Source organism: Erigeron canadensis, chromosome 8, assembly GCF_010389155.1.
Source record: "Erigeron canadensis isolate Cc75 chromosome 8, C_canadensis_v1, whole genome shotgun sequence".
Taxonomy (NCBI): Eukaryota; Viridiplantae; Streptophyta; class Magnoliopsida; order Asterales; family Asteraceae; genus Erigeron; species Erigeron canadensis.
The window spans coordinates 22996184-23013609 of NC_057768.1; the positions used below are offsets into that span (position 1 = coordinate 22996184).

General features: G+C 31.7%; 1 protein-coding gene across 2 annotated transcripts; it reads right to left on the bottom strand.

The window, feature by feature from the left end:
* Positions 1–4281: 4281 nt before the first annotated feature.
* Positions 4282–7498, bottom strand: LOC122611278 (putative clathrin assembly protein At2g25430). Of its 2 annotated transcripts, none has more exons than XM_043784279.1 (2): positions 7271–7498; positions 4282–6406 (listed from the first exon to the last, which is right to left on the bottom strand). In XM_043784279.1, exon 2 carries the CDS (start codon positions 6387–6389, stop codon positions 4503–4505), a length of 1887 nt encoding a protein of 628 aa, XP_043640214.1. In that variant the 5' UTR covers positions 6390–6406; positions 7271–7498; the 3' UTR covers positions 4282–4502. The 2 variants fall into 2 exon arrangements, with proteins under 2 accessions (XP_043640214.1, XP_043640213.1); XM_043784278.1 differs by having other exon boundaries at positions 4282–6419.
* Positions 7499–17426: the final 9928 nt, after the last annotated feature.

A 17426-nucleotide genomic window follows, 5' to 3' on the forward strand; every position in this document is an offset into this window, starting at 1 on the left:
AAAGCCTCGAAAGTTGGATATAAAGCTATAAAAAGTACGAATAATTGGTCTTAAAGTCACGTGGGAAATGGTATAAAATATGACACATCACTTGTGTAACCCACCAACAATCTTCATTACTCACATTTTCATTACTCATCTCCATAATCTTCATTACTCACCTCTTCATCCCCTCCTTCCCATAGTTCTCATCCCGGATGAAAAACTCCGAGTCGGTTTCTTGAAATTTGTAACTATCGTCGTCATCAGGATGCTCCTCTTTGCCAATGATCTCATCCCAGATGACAACATTGGGGTCAGTTTCCTGCATCTTGCAATCTTGTGAATAGAACACGATTTCATCGCTGCCTCTTTCGGCGATTCGGCGAGTAAAATAGTGGTTCTCATCACGCATAGCCATTTGAATTAACCTGGACTCTGATACCAACTCATGTAGGAAGAAGCGCAATTAAATGGCTTAACAGAATTAATGATGAATCAAAGACATAATTGAACCAAAGGGTTCTAAGAACACAAATTCTGTATTTTCTTTATATCACAAAAACTTCTCCTAAACATTCTCCATCATATTATTTATATTAATTCTAAATTTATTAAAATATGAAACAAATCAACTCATAATTATCCATTATCCAAATAAATAAAAAAAGATAACTTATAAAAAATAAAAGATTATTAAATAAAACCGCATTGTGGGTCAGGTCCTGGGTCGAGACCTGATGCTATTGCATCATAAGCAATTGCTTTTGACCCAAAGTTCTAGTACCTCAATTTTTTGTATAGCATGCATATATAGTGTTTGGATTTTGAGCTAGTACGATTATATAAGTTGCGTCGGTGTAACACTCTTATTGGTTTTTCAACAACCCCTGCACCTTTTTTTATTATTTTTTTTTGTTTTGCCGTTTTTATTTAATTTAATTTGTATAATATGGAGTATTAAATTAGGACCTCAAAATTAGTTTAGTTTAAGGTCCTAGAAAATTTTTAAGCCAGCGTTGCTAGCCAACCAGCCACAAAGATTGAAAGCCATTCAAAGGATCTTTCTCAGATATATAGGAAGCTAGTGTTGAGGTCCGTCCAATGGATGGGTAGTCTAAAAATATATTAATCAAAGTTACAAATTTGGAATTCAAGTATATTAAATTGATATATCGAAATCAACTTGAAAATTTGCTAGCTGAATAGCCACTTCATCGGTAAAAATACTCCTTGAATTTTCCTTCCATTCACCATTCACCGAGCCATGTATGATCGTGCCCTGCAAATAGCAAAAAAAAAAAAAAAAAAAAAAAAAAAAAAAAAAAGGAAAAATCTGGTAAGTTCTATTAGTGTGTTTCTTTGTATTTAATCCAATTTTAAAAGATAAACCCCAAATAAATTAACCACAAGAATCGAATAAACATCTTTGCATACAGATCCAAGAAAATTATTCATGATAAAAAGAAACCAACCAAGGACATTCCAAACGTCAATCAAATGATTTTATCGGCTAATGTAAGAAAGATAAGGAAACAAATTGTTGATAAAAAAATGAGTCGAGCCAAAAACCTTGCAAAGTCATCTCCTGTTGTGTCAAATCCTAAACATAACGTGGATCAAAGGGTTTTATCTAAAGGTATTATTTAAAATTGATATCATGCTTTTCATAAGATCCGAAGTACATCTGTCATACACAAACTAAAATGATGAATTGTTTCACCATGCTAAATAATCATACTAAAACATTCAACACCATCTCAATATGTAGCATTCTCCCCTAATAGAATAACAGCGGCTAAAAAATACACAATTAATGAGCTAGTTTCAAAAACAAGTTCAAAATAACCATAGTCGATATATTAAAATAATTATAATCTTACTCATAGCAAAATTCGATTTTTTATCTAAAAGCTTATAGAAAGATATAATCGTAAATCTTAAGTACGTATACAACATTAATTATAAAGCAGATCTCCCCTGTTTACATTTTAAGTTTCAACATTTACTTTCCCAAAATGCCCATATATCAATTCTATTTTTACCTAACACCCATTCTCTCTCTTCAAATCTCAACCAATCATTTTTTTCTCTCTCTTCCATAAATCATCTATTTCTCCAATTCATTCAAAATCTTTTATCTCAAAAACCGTACATCGATAAATTATAAAAATTGTATGGGTGTTCTTAAATTTCATGCTCTTTCATTAGAGATATCATTTGATATACTTTCGATAAATTTTTAAATCCGAGGGCGGAGCCCGTACGGCTAAGGCATTTGACTATCATACTCTATGACATATCAACTCATATAACCTATCATACTCTATGACCTAGGTATCACCCCACCATCTCACCACCACAACGCGAAGGTACTTGCTCTCGTTAAGATAAGATAAGATTAAGATTAAGATAAAATAGAAAGAGGATTACGACAATTAGGGATTATGTTTTTGATATATTTATTTTTTAATTTTTCTTTTAAGAAGAGATAAAAAGATGAAAAGCTAAAAAAAAATCAGAAAAACAAACGAAGAAAATTAAAAACAAATCTTCCTAGCGGATTTGGTAGATCATCTTTGGGAAAACAAGAGGGGAAATCAAGTTCCATACGTGCCACTGGAAGTCGATGACTACTTTAGCGATGATGATTAGTTGTTAGTTATTTATTTCTAGTTTTGTATGGAATAAATTTTTTTTATGTGTTTGATGTGTTTTTTTTTATGTTTTAATTTATATGTGTTGGATTTTAATTTTAATGGTTAGTATTTTATTTACTATTTATAGAAATTTTATTATTTTTTAAATAATATGGAGATTACAAAAAAAATTTTAAAAAAAATAAAATCAATCATTAAAACCAATCATTGGAAGTGTTACATGGCACAAGTCGTCCCCTACTAAAAAAACTCACCCGTTTCCACCTTTTGGGGAGCAACTCTTTTTACCTCAAATGCCACATAACACAAATCGCTTCTCTCTTTCCCCACTCCTTTTAGTCTAAATACCCAAATCGGACAAATGATTAGATCTCAAGGCATAACCCTACGAGTCAATCAATGACTATAAATCAGAACCATATAGGCATGTTTTTAGACTTGTGTTTTAGGTGCATCTATATTTCTCTACTAACAAACTATATTTTTAGACCTTATATTTTAAATGCCTTTGAGATCTTTTTCTACAACAAATTCTAATAGTACAGATGTAAAGAGGAAATGAATATTAGAGATTGACCCTTCAACCAATTATGTTCATAAAATATAGTGTGATTTACTAGTTACGAATATTAATTACTATGACCCATCCATGACCTGTTAACCAGTATCACAGCAGGTGCCCGCAATTCACTTCAATCCAATAAACCTGGCAGATCCATTGATCTGGTTAGCGGGTTCAAGTGGTATGGTTCCAATTTGGTTTTCAGGTAAAACAAACCAAGAATTGGGTAAATGAACCATTTTGTGTTAAGTGTTTGTGATCAGGACCTCTGACACCCGAAAAAGCATGGGACTAATTCTGTATAACAATATCATTACATTTGCCCATATAGCCATACAAATAAATTGTAATAGTCACATTCTACTCCTGACAAGATTTCTTAAATTCAGATCGGCTGATCAAAAAATCATTTTGGCCCGGCCTGACGTGACCTAAATAAACACCAACAACATAAATAACCAAAAATTCGAAGTTGTCCTTGTTTTCTATACGCTTGCAAGTCTTTATACCAAACACATTTGTTTTCTTTATTTTTCAGTTATGGTTCAGCTTTTGAGAAGCAAATTTCCTAGGAAACAAAATGGCACAATGAAGATTAAGCGAAATTTTGTTGAACATCAATTTTTATCACGAGTGATTTTAATATTTTACAAGGAAGTTCCATTCCCAGCTTTAATGTATATGATAGAACAGGACACGGTAATTACATATTTTGATATCACATTTACAGACTTATAAATCAAAACAGATAAAAAACTATCGACAATAATAAGTTTGAACCAACACTTGTTCACATAGTATTTCAAGATGTCCAGCCGAAGAAGATACACATACTGCACAAAATCTATGACTGAATCACAGAAGATAAAAATATAGGTCATATAAATTCTTAAGTATCAAGAAATAAGCATCCAGAGGCACTTCTTTTGTCGGTAAATAGTATGAACCACTATAAAAGTATTTCAATCCATTTTATATTATCATCTCCAGGAATAGAAGCAACAGAAATAAAACAGTTAGATTACATGAGTTTCGCAAAACTATATCAAAAAGGATATGCTTTCTAAAAGGAACAAAGCATAACAACAAATATGGAAAACATAATATTAACTCCAACAAAAATCACTCAGCTCTACATTCGTCCCACAATACCAAATCATTTTTTGTTTGTGTGTTTCTACCATCAGTAAGAAAATGCAGTATGAATCACATGAACAGATACAGTGGAAATTTAACAGAAAAAAGGAATATTACAATGTATGTAACACATGAATAAACAACAAATACGTATTAGGTATGTATCAGTAAGTTGGATAGTAGTACCCGGCTCCATTAACTGGTGGATATCCATATGGCATCATGGGTGGTTGTCCAGGAGCTATATATCCGCCATTGTTGATTTTGGTCAAACTACCTTGACCTTGCATTCCATCTCTAGCATATTGTTGCCATACAATCTGCTCTTGCACAAGCAACTGTTGTTTTTTCTCCATATCTGCCATTTGGACATAAGAAGGTGGAGGGACACTTAATGATGCTGCAAACGGGTCGCCCCCAACTGTTTGAACAGACCCGTCAGGTGCAGGAAGTGCTAATACGGGTGTGGCAGATTTCCCTGGTAATGCCACACTGCTAGCACTACCACCGGTTAACTGGGATGAGCTAACATGTTGCCTCACCATCCCTTGGTCATACATTCCATTGAGAAGTAACGGGTCAAGACCACCACCCATTGCCGCCTTTTGTTTCTCTAGATTACTAGCGCTCTCCACCAATGCTAGTTCCCAATCTGCTTTTCCAGACTCTGCAGCTGGATTCTGCCAAGCAGAGGTTACTTCGGGTTCACCGTTGGATCCAAATGCTTCCCAATTACCATTAGTTTTGTTTGCTGCTGGACCTGCAAATAATGCTAATGCAAACCTGTTTCCTTGATCATCTGCTGTAAATGCCTCTTCCCTTAAATCCACTAAATCTCCTGTATGTTGTGGTTCGGCCTTGGGTGGTTCAGGGGCAGGAGGCGGTGGTGGAGTGTATGACTCGGGTGCTGGCAAAGCCTTTATTTCATTCATATCAGGAACCGGCTCTTCCTCTTTGACCTCTTCCACAACCTCCGGAGTCTTTTCTGGGCTTTTCATAGCGTTTGCTCTATCTCTCACAAATTCCTCTAATGTCTCTAATAATTTAGAAGTTATCTTTTGAACTTCAGGATACTCTGTAGATCTAGCAATCCCCATATCCTTGCACCAGTTGTAAAAACCGACAAGCTCATCAATCTGCTTGGAAGCACTAACATAAGCATCGAATGCCTTGACACAATCCTGGTACTCCATATCAAAGAACCGATCAAGTAACACTGCTAAAACCTCGCATATATCGGCATAAAGCTTAAAACTTTCTTGCACAACCGGGTACAATGCAACCAACACCAACCTACTGTTTCTGGCAAGACCGGTGGGTCTGCATGATAAAATTCGATCCAACAGCCTTTGTAAGTGTCCCATCTTTCCAAAGATCCTTTCGGGCTTCATATCTCTCAATGGGGTCACATTTTTCTTCTCTCGAGACGATCCATCTCTAACATCTCCAGAAGATCTCGACCTTCTCATTTTTCCGCCATATCCATTGTCAAACTCACCATAACCATAATCACCCCCACGATTTGGTGGTGACCTCCATTGATCTTCCGTGAACCTATCAACTTCTTCATTTCCACCATTACTTTGCTTCCTTTCGTAAGCAATCAATTCCAGCTTCTGATCAAGGTAAAACCCATAAGTCCTCACAAACGTAGAATGATCCCACGAATTTGAATGAGCCTCATCACGAAAATCCGACATATTAAGCAACCTCGTCCCTTTCCTAGTTGCATACATAATCTCTTTCTGAAAAATCACATCACCATCATTCAACAATCTATGAATGAGCACCAAACATTTAACAGCCACAATCCAATCACGGGTCTTGCTCAACCGTTTTGAAACACCGTGAACACAAGCACTCACATAACCACGCGAGTAAGATGTAAGCTGCAAGATCTCCCGAATGTACTTCTCACTAGCCGGATCATCGTCGTGACTTGTTGCTTTCACTATAGCAACTTCTAACTCAGGAGCCATATTGCTAGCTACCTTAGCTATCCCAATACTCGTTTGATCCTTTACCGCACCCATCGCCTTTCGTAACGCCATACTTCCTTTTCTTCTTCCTACAATAACACCCTAATATAAAAGCGGGAAAAAAAATTACAAATTTGAACTACCTTAAAACTACATCAAAGGGGAAATGCCATAAAAATGTACTCTACAATCTACAAGTACCCTTTTCAATTCAATGTACCCATACACCGTCAAGGTATTGGGGCTCAAAACCCGCAGAAGGCGGCATTGAGCAGTTACTTACTTACTTTTATTACAAGGTACATAATTTATGTTCGGTGCCAAAAATAACCAAAACAGAACTGAAGACGGATCCCTATTGAGGCTACACGGAAAAGTAAAGCCGTTAACTCTAACATAATGGCCTAACAGGTATTCCCGTGCCCGTTTCCTAAATATTTTCTCTGGCAATCCCGAGATGTTTTGACCACCTTGGGGATGGGTAGATGGTACTAATTTAAAATGAAATTATTTCCAAATTAAGTACTAACCCTTTTCACAAAAAATTTTCATATCTAATCTAAAAAACATAATTAATTAGCTTTAAACAAAACAACAACATATTACACACAATAATTCTACATTAAATTCTACAAAGAATCATTAGATACAAAAAAAAAAATTTAACTAAATACTACTCCATTAAATTCTAGTGAATTAAATTACTAACAAACATTATAACTGATCAATTAAATATCTACTAAACAAAAAACACGAAAACGAAGATAACAACAACAACAACAACAATACCCAATCCCGTCAAAAAGGTAGAGAGACTGCTTTTACGATCATGATCAAGATCATTAATCAATTATTATTTCTAGTACATGGGTATATCCAAAATTAATTAAAAAATTAAAACTTTCATAATAATAATAAATAGTAATAACATATAAACTAGTAAAAGGGTCTACCTTTTTTTTTTATGATTATATAAATATGAAATGAGAAGGGTTGACTTTGGAGTCAAAGTTCAGATCTGAAGGTGTTTAAGGGAGATATATGTGGTGGTGCCGGAGATCTCTAATGTGAGCTGAATAAAAGTGAAGGATGAAAATGGGGAATAAAAGGTGGGGGGTGGATGGAATGAATATGGACCGTTGGATTAGTCAGACCTGCAAATTAAAGAAAGGAAGCTTCTATTTCTATGTAGTGTAATCAGGGAATAATATCATTTCTGGATTTATGTATGTGTATATTTTTATTCTTCCCAAAATGAAATTTGTGAAAAAATGAGTATATTTCTGAATTTTCATACGGTGGTTTTTGAACGATTGCTATTAATTTATTAACTAGTTAATCAACCCGGGTTCAACCCGGGTCGTTTAATTGAAATTTTAAAACTAACAAAATATGTATAAAAAATATATAATTTGTATTGTTTATATGTTATAATTTAATATGAAAATAGTAAATCAACTAATACAATAATTTGTTAAATAACATTAAATATTACAATAAGAATTAGTAAAACTATAAATACATATTTATACAAAATACAACATTTTGGATTCTTGAATAGTCTGAACTTTTCTGAAGATGTAACCTGCTTGCATAAATAAAAATGACATGTTGTAATTGTAAACTCGACATTTTGAATCCGTTCATAAAAATCGGTTACCAAAATGAAATTTGGTATGACATGAATTGGAATATTCTTTCTAAAAAATATTTAGTGATTACTAAATGATTAAGGAGGTCAATACTATATCAGTCATCGGCAAAACTCGACCCATTTAATTAACCCATATAGCCTACTTTAATATCAGACTAAGTGATTAAGGAGGTTATTGTATGGATGGTTTTACCTTCACATTATTCAACTCCTACGTTGCAAAACACACTCATATTCAGATACAGTTTAAATCTCATATTCAAACAGGGAGTCAAAAACTTAAGGCGTGTATGTAAATGTATAAACTAAATGATAATGCAAGAATTAAAACAGGTAAGTGGTAACATCACTACTCCACGCTACAATTAATCCAGTAAAGCTATCATAGATTATATATATAAAAAAAAAAACATAAGAAACGATATGTATGGAAGGGTATCATGTATACATTGTGAGTCAATAACTACTCTAGCCTCTGGAGGGTCAAGGGTGTAACATTGGCAACCAAAAAAAAGTTAAGAATCCAATAAGTATTAGTAGAAATGAAATTACTTTTAATCGATAAGGAACTGATTAGTGTAAACAATAAAGGACAACACTTTACCTCCCATGATTATCAATAATAATAGCTGACATCGTTGGTTCAACAAAAATATACTTTTCTCTTTTATGCACTTAAACTCATGGTCATGGAATGTTCAAAAACTGGTTTTATGCATGCAAGACGAACGATTAAATCATAACCTGTTTATGATAGCGAAATTCAAATTTGAGGATCAAGCTCGATCTTCTTGTTGGTACAGAAAAGGAAAATTGGGTAATTAGATAAGCAAAATTTAAACATCTTGACGACATGAACTCCACGTTTCGTAGCATATTAATTATTCTTCTCAATTGAGTGCCTCACGGGTAATGCATTAGCTCCAAGTCTTGGATAAGAGGACAAAATAAGAAATATAATAGATGATACATCTATATCTGTAAAAGTAATATAAAGATCAAACACGACAACGATAGACTTGATAAGCAGAACAAATAATCTTGCTTACAGTACCAACTCTTAAAAGTTAATGGGTGAGTATAAATTATGCAGGATAGTATAAACTACAACACAAATATAAGCGTAAATAATAAGTATATTTAGCCAAGAAAGAAGCTAACAAAAGAGATGAAAGGGCACCAAATGGATAGTAATAATGCTAGTAAGTGTGCATGTAACGCCAATGAGTAAATTGTCTTTTCCATATAGAATTTGTATTTGAATTAAATCTGTATATAAATAAGACCTTTATCCCCATTCATCATGTACGTCAAAATCTTGTTTTAGTTTATTGGTAGATATAAAAGATTTGTGTATATCTTTTAAACCGTGTTAGAAATAAACAATACTGAACTAAATCAATGAAACCGCAAATTAAAACCCTAAATTAAAAGTTCAAGATACCTATGTTCTTGAGGAACCCTTTATAGAGGTTTTTCCGGTAAAAAAGACAAACACATCTTTAAAATCGAAACTGTAAATATAATTACATAAACGAAATCGTAAATTTATGGAGAAGAATTTTCCTCTTGAATCTTAATCTTCGAACTCGTATTTGATATTTAGAATGATGTTTGGGAGATTAAATTAAGAAAAGAATGATTTGAAAATAGAGAAAAATAGGGAACAAAGATCTTCAACAGAGAAGAATCTTGATTCATTATTTGTTGTATAATTTTGGTTCTTTATTTCTTTTGTGAAATTCATTGTTCGAGGGATTTTTTGTTTGACTTGTTCTATTTTACGTTTTTAAGGATTTTTTTTAAGTGAAGAAGGAAGCTGCCACTTGGCACTTTTTAAGAAAGAATTAAGCTTAAGGAACCTTGTTTTATTAAGAAGAGAGATATTGAAATTATTATTTGTTGATTATGTCAACTGGTTCACTCAACGATATATTTTGATTAATACGATAATTAGTTATTAATAATAATATATTTATCTTAGCAACTAATAACTTGTAGTGAAATCTTTGTTAAATATAATTAGCACGGTACCTGCACAATACGGTGGTGTTTGTGGTGTGGGCGAATGTTGGTGGTGGAAGTGACGTCGAGTGGTGTAGATAATTGATGTAAAAATAATTGATTTAAATGGTTAATAAAGATATTTTAAAAGATAAATGGTTGATAGTGTAATTTAATCATTAATGTTAAGGGTACATGTATGTGACAATATTTTAAGGGTAACTAGCATGGTACTCCCACAATGCGGCGTCGGTGGTGCAAACGATGGTATAGTGTTGTCGGTGACGATATTATTGGTAATGGCGATATCAATTAAGGGTTTAAAGTGTAATATAATGCATTGACGGCAAAATTTGGTGATTTATAAAAACTTTTTTCATAGTGGGTATAATCATTTTCTAATACTTTCTATCAATAGGTGGCTGATAGTTATTATAAAAGAGTATAGATAAGTGAAAATATTACATATTTTTCAACACTTCCAAAAACAACTTGTTATTTTTTTTATAATATAGTATATATGTGTTCAGCAAAATAGCCCGAGCTTGTGGTTTGTAGTTATAAACAACAAACCTCATCATTTTCAAAAATCTTTAATAAATACTAATCTGAACCCTTTATTAAATTTCTTTCTTATTTCTCCACCCTTAGATCAAGATGATGACATCATTATTGATTCAACTTTTAATCAAATACTCTTATATTTCTTCAATTATGGATAAATGTTCTAACAATACATATTATTGATTAATATTCTATTAATTATATCAAACTTAATATATCTAACTTTTTGGATACCCTTTTTGATTCACATTATCTTCTATCTTTCTTTTAACTTTATTTTGATTTCATATTTGATTCTTATAAATCCTCTTATAGATTAATATTATTAAAAACAAATACGCTTTCTTGATTTGTTAACAAATAATGATTATTTTAAAAAGTGTCGATCCATGTTATAACTTTTTTAATATTTGATTTTTTTTAATAAGTATTGGCATTTATATTTGCAGTTGCTTAATTTGTGTCAAGTAATATTATGATCTATCTTCCATTATATATAGTTTATTTTTTGTATTTGATTTTCTTATAAATAATTAATAACAAATAATTTTGTATTGGATTATGCTTTAAATTAACCTTATGTTATGAAGTTTAACTATATATTTGATAATATATGGTTAAAGTTGAAAAATAGGGTTGTTATTCTTTATAGTGAATCATTTGATTGAGCATCGTGATATAAAAAATATATGAATATTATACATTAACTACACATTAGCTTAATAAAGATTACATATTTGCTTCCATATCACTATATACATTATCATGGCAGATCAAGTTATGTTCGATATTATTGCTGACAACGATAAATTTAAGAAATCTTGGAGCATTTAGGTTATAATTGTCTTACTTTAAAAGCAGACATATACGTACAACCCAAAAATTGTCTCATTCCCTCTTTAATGAAGGAGGCATTAGGAAAATCAATAACTTCGCTACGGCTTCAATGAAGGAGATTACATGCTTGTGGATTATAGACATAAAATCAGCTTCTACAAAACCACTACTATTTGTGTATTCAATAAATTTGTGGTTACCGTGAATCCTTATAACTTTTTATACTATACGTAGTTAACTACCTCCATGCATTGGACCAACCGTTTTAGCTTTCGGTTCACTGGAAAAAAACGTATGTTGTAATCTTTAAAAATATAATCATTTGTGATCATACTATATAAAACTACAAAACACTTGTCAGGTGGATGAGAAACCACCGTCAAACCTTATTCTTTGAGGTTATATTTATACTATGGTTGATTTATGGGAAAAACAACCGGTTTATTTTCATTATTCTTATTTTATTTATTATTATGTCATTTTAATAGCTTTTAAGTATATATTATACCATTGTGTTATCTTTTTATACGTATAAATGTAAATTTTTTTTATAGGTTTCTTTCGCGTTTCACGCGGGTTATAATCTAGTTACATAACAAATTTAAGAGGTTCTTAGATGATTTATTTTTTCCACTAACACAAGCTGTTTAATGTAGCTTATTTTGAAAACTTATATTGGATGTACAAGAACATACTCGCGCAATGTAATGGCAGTGGAGGCGGCATTGTGGTTGTGTACTTGTGGTGGCGACCGGTGGTGATGACGACGAGTGGTAGTAGTCAGGGGAGGTATCAAAGGGGGGCAACGGGGCTAATGTCCCTCTTGAAATTTGAATTTTGTTTTGTATTTTTAAAATTTTTATGGATTTTTTAAACTTTTCTATAGTTTTTTAATATTTTGCCTCTTTTTATATTAGTTTTTCATGATTTTTTAAAAAAATTTGTCCCTTATAGGATTTTTTTTAAGTACCGGCTCTGGTAGTAGTGGCGGCGACTGTTGGCGTTGGTGACGGCGTCAGATGATATAGATATTGATTTAAACAAAATAATGGAGATATTTTATAATTATATATATTTATGGCCCCATAGCTGAGAGAAAAAATTAAATTTTTTTTTTCATCCTAGCCTTCCAAATTCATTCAAAAGTTAATCATAACCATTAAAATTAAAATCCTTAATTTAAAAGTCTCTACATGCGAATCTTTTGTCTATCAATTTTCACCACCACCACAAACCCTTCCATCTGCGCCACCATATGCGTCTCTACCGCCCGATATTCTCTATTTTTATTCGATGCAATTGTGGAATGAAAAAGGAACTACATATGTAGCCTAAACCAGTCCCAAGGTATTTCGTTTTTTATTCTTTTTTTATGATTCAAATTCAAGACATGACAGGGTCATTGTAATAGTAAAAATGACCGGATTATACCCATTTCTTTTTGGAAATTATATACCATCCATTTCCATCCCCTTTTATTTAGTACTAAACGGATTTATCGTGTTTATCTCAATCCATGTTTTGAAACAAGGATCACACTTATCCCAGAATAGCAACAGCAATGAGAATCCTATCATCCAAGTAATTATCATTTGTATTTCTTATAACTTAATTCTATCAATTTATATTCAATAAAGCTCGTGAGGTTGTGATTGTGTATTTTTTATAAGACAACAGAGAAGTTACTTAACAAGGCAGCAAAGGCAATGGTACTGCTTTGACAGTAAGGCAATCTCGGGATAGCTAATGCTTTGTTAGACCATTCAAGCATTAAGTTTCCTATTTCATGTTAGCAGGTATATATATTCACTTTTAAAGTTCTTTGGTTGAAACTGAAATCGATTTTCAAAAATTAGACGGTAAACGTTTAATGAAACTGCCTTAAACGAAGACCTGGACAAATCGTGGGAGGTTATTGTTGAACATTGTCTATCTTGCTTTCATAGTATATCTTCTTTTAAACTGGTTTCTGTTTTGATAATTGCAAATGAGTCCTTTTTTAATTCTCTTAGTTATTGAAGTAGGTTCACCTATTGATATCTTCATCACTATGTCATGCATAATGAAAAATGAGATCTCTACTTTTTTGAAATTGGTTGACACTAAATGTCGTTGGTTATATGCTGCAAAAGGGCTAAAAAGGTTGCGTGTCAAGAGACTAAATGGTCCTAGGCTAAATGGGTCTTTTAACCTGAAACTGGACATGTAGTTGTTAGTCTTTGTTGCGAGTCTAGTGTGTGGACGATTCGGTCTTTCTTTGATCGAGCATCCAGGAGGTCTTACTATACATCAGAGTTGTAGTTTTGTTGCAAGAGGTTTACTAGATTAAATTGATATATTAAATGCAAGTGGTTAATCTGAAAGGTTAAATTAGGAGGATCAAATGATGCTGCAAGATATGTTGCTTCACGACCTATTTTTATGTAAGTACACATATGCTTAAGTAGTGTTTTTTTGTGTGCTTATTGTTGATTTTTATGTGGTTTTGTCATCTTTGCAGAAGATTGAAATAACTTTTAGCGTTATTTGATTATTATTAAATTATTAACTTTGAGGATCATTTCTTTAGAACATTAATTCCATCGAGACTTGGGCTTTATTTCTAATGGGTTCTGTTCGTTAATCAAGAAGACCTCCAATTCCTAACGGAGCCATTACAGTTGTTACAACATCTTTTAAAAGATGGATGGCCAAAGTACCATGATGGTCAGAAGGAACGTTATGTCGGGAAGCTTCTAAGGTACTTGTCTTTTGTTTCTAATCTCTAAGTAAAGTGTGTATTGTGCTTATATGTTGCTAAAAGTTTATATGGCAGATCAAGTCATCGACTTAAGAATCAAGCAATAAAGAAGTGAATATCAAGGTATATATTTTGTTCATGATAGACAATTTATATAATGAGTCTTTGTATATCCATTTTTCTTTGTTTTTGGGTTTTTCTTAAACATATATATGATTCTCCATTTAATCAGTTCGAGTCTTATGAGGAGTCTCATGGAAAATGTCTCTTTATTTTGTTGGTAATGCAAAGTTCTATAGATCATGAATAGATGTTGTTGACTTTCACTTCACATTTTATTTATTTGTTGCTTTAGTACCCTCTTGCCATTAAATATTGAATTTAAAGGAGCCTCTTAGTTTCAATAAATTGTGAAAAGCCTAAGCACCATAAATTTTTCATACAGGTTTCCTGGTAAATGTTGCGTTTCAATGTGGAGACCCTTGGCCGGGCCAAGTTTGAGCTGTTGAGTTATATAGCTACAAGACCTATATTTGAAACATTGTCCATGTTTTCTGTAGTTTGATGAATGAACAGGGGTAGCCGATTAGGGCTTTAGTTAAATGGGCTTTTTTTTTGCTTTGTGTAATGACTTTGGGTTGACTATTTTTCTCGATAAAAGCATATACTCAGGATGGACTACCGAGTAGTTGTTGAGTATTAACTAATGGTGTGTAGTGGATCTAAAGTCCTGGACCAATGGTGAGAAGAGCAGCAACTGCAGACTATCACCTCTTGCCATTAAAATGTCAAATTCTGAGGAGCCTCTTAGTTTCGATAAATTGCAAAAAGCCTTAGCACCATCAATATTTCGCGGTTTTCTTAGAAATGTTGCGTTACAATGTCGAGACAAGTGGATATAATAGCCATATAGGGGAGGTTGTGCATTCAGTGAGTTATGTTAAATGGTTTGAGATTTCTTTTTCATCTCTCTGCACGCCACCCTCTTTACGGGTTTGAGTAAATTTTGATTGATAATTTTAGTGTATTAAGTTATCTATGTTTTGTATTGTGGTGAATGGCTTTTTATATGTAAAGCTTCACTTACAGTAGTTGCAATTTGTCTTCCTCCTATGTCTATACATTGTTTGTCTTCCATCGGTATATACTTCTAAGAAAAAGATATGAATATTTAGTTACGATGCGTTTTGCAATTCTGATCTATTTTTATAGATCTAGTATAAGTGTTTGATGGTGTAATTTATCCATTAAGAATAGTTTAGACAATTTATATTTTTTCCAAAAGAGTAATTTTTGACAGGAAGTATAAATACATACTGTCAATTAAGTTGATAATTTTCTTTTAAAAACTTGCTTTGGTTGTCCTATTAGCTTATGGTGTTAATACATACTGTTAACCATTTTTGTTAATTTAAGCCTTTTATTAATATTTTTCTCAAATTCTTTGACAAATGAATGTGGAAAATAATGTAGTAATTACTCAAAGCTCACTGATAATATAACAACGTAGATACATATATATTAAGACTAGATGTAGTCCCGTGTTAACACACGGACTCTTTAAGGTAAAGTTATTGTAATTTAAACATTAGACAAGATCTAATTTTGAATATAAAACGTATGTAAAAGATAAATATTAAAATTTTGGGTACATGTGTGTAAATAAATAAAAAAGAGAAAATACATATGGAGGCCATCCATTTATCAAGTTTTTTACTTTTAGGCCACTCATCTATCAAAAAGTTCTTATAGGCTATCAAAGTTTCTGTTTCGTTTCATTTTTCCCAATTTTGGTCGAAATTACATCTAAAAATGTTTAAAGTTATAACTCACATTTATAATACTTGTTGTGTCCCGTTTTAAAGTCTCGAGTTGGCAAATAATGTCTTCTTATCTACCAATAAACTAAAACAAGATTGCAGCGTTCTTTGATTAACACGTGTCACAATATTTTAGCAATACGTGTCTTTTAGTCTATATCCTAATTTGAATCTTTCTTATTATAATCAAATACCATATATATTATATTAAAAATAAAAATATCGTTAGCTATTTAAAATTTGTTTGGTTCAGCACAACACTAAAAAGTGCTTTAATACCCATTTTTCTTTAGTGTTTATCAAATTTTCGAATTATCCTAACTTGATAAATATTAAAATTATTTTAATTTTAAAATAGATTGATACTTTGAATGAAGTTATTCCATCATATAACAAATAATCGATATCAATAGATCGTATACGTCAAATTATAAGACACAAGTCAAAATCTTTATAATGGTAAGACAGATATAGATATAATTATAAATTATAATAAGTGAATCTGTACATCGTATAGGTAGTAAAGACTAGTTAAGGATATAAAAAGGTGTTACACATATTTATTTAATCTACGGTGCTATGAGTTTGTAAAATGATAACACTTTTTGTTGTTTAAATAACTTTTTTCAAGTTTTTTAGTTGAAATTGGATGAAACAAAACAAATTTTATAATTAAGCGGTCTATAAGTAAGTTTTTATAGTTGAGTGACCTAAAAGAAAAAAGATTAATATTTGGGTGGCCTCCATGGGCATTATCCCTAAATGAAAAATGGGCCTCCAGGAACATTATCCCTAAAAGAAAATTCGAAAGCTGAAAATATGTTAATTAGGTGTCACATAAGCAATTGGAAAAAGAACCTCCTTTAACAAGTAGAGAGATGGAATTTTTCTATAATGTTTATCAAATTTTCGAGTTATCCTAACTTGATAAATATTAAAAATTATTTTAATATTAAAATAGATTGATACTTTGAAACTTATTTGCATTATCATTATTTTGAAGTTATTCCATCATATAACAACTAGATCTATACCCGGTCGTTAACCGGGTTAGAAACGTATATATATATATATATATATATATATATATATATATATATATATATATATATATATATATATATATATATAAATTGAAGTCTTTCTTTCTATATGTCTCAACCAAAAATCTGACACAACAAAACTTATTTGCATTTGACAGAAGGATTTTTATATGAAGAGTACTTTAAGCTTTTTCTTTTCTTTTTATTGGTCTTCAAGTCTAACATCATTTTACTTTCATTAGCTATGTAAATTATTATATTTAAACTGAAATTGTAAATACATGATATTTATATAACATTTAAAAGTTACCATGTTCAACAAAAAATTGACTTTTAATTTTAAAGGTTAGGATTGTTTTGTATTTTTAAATGGTCTAGATTAAAGTTGAATTTATTTTTTTCTCTATGTAGCATGAGCTACCCGGTCGGTGACCGGGTTACCAAGTA

What these genes read in the sequence shown, in the direction of transcription:
- LOC122611278 (XM_043784279.1), bottom strand. Translation starts at nt 6,389, where the DNA reads ATGGCGTTACGAAAGGCGATGGGTGCGGTAAAGGATCAAACGAGTATT.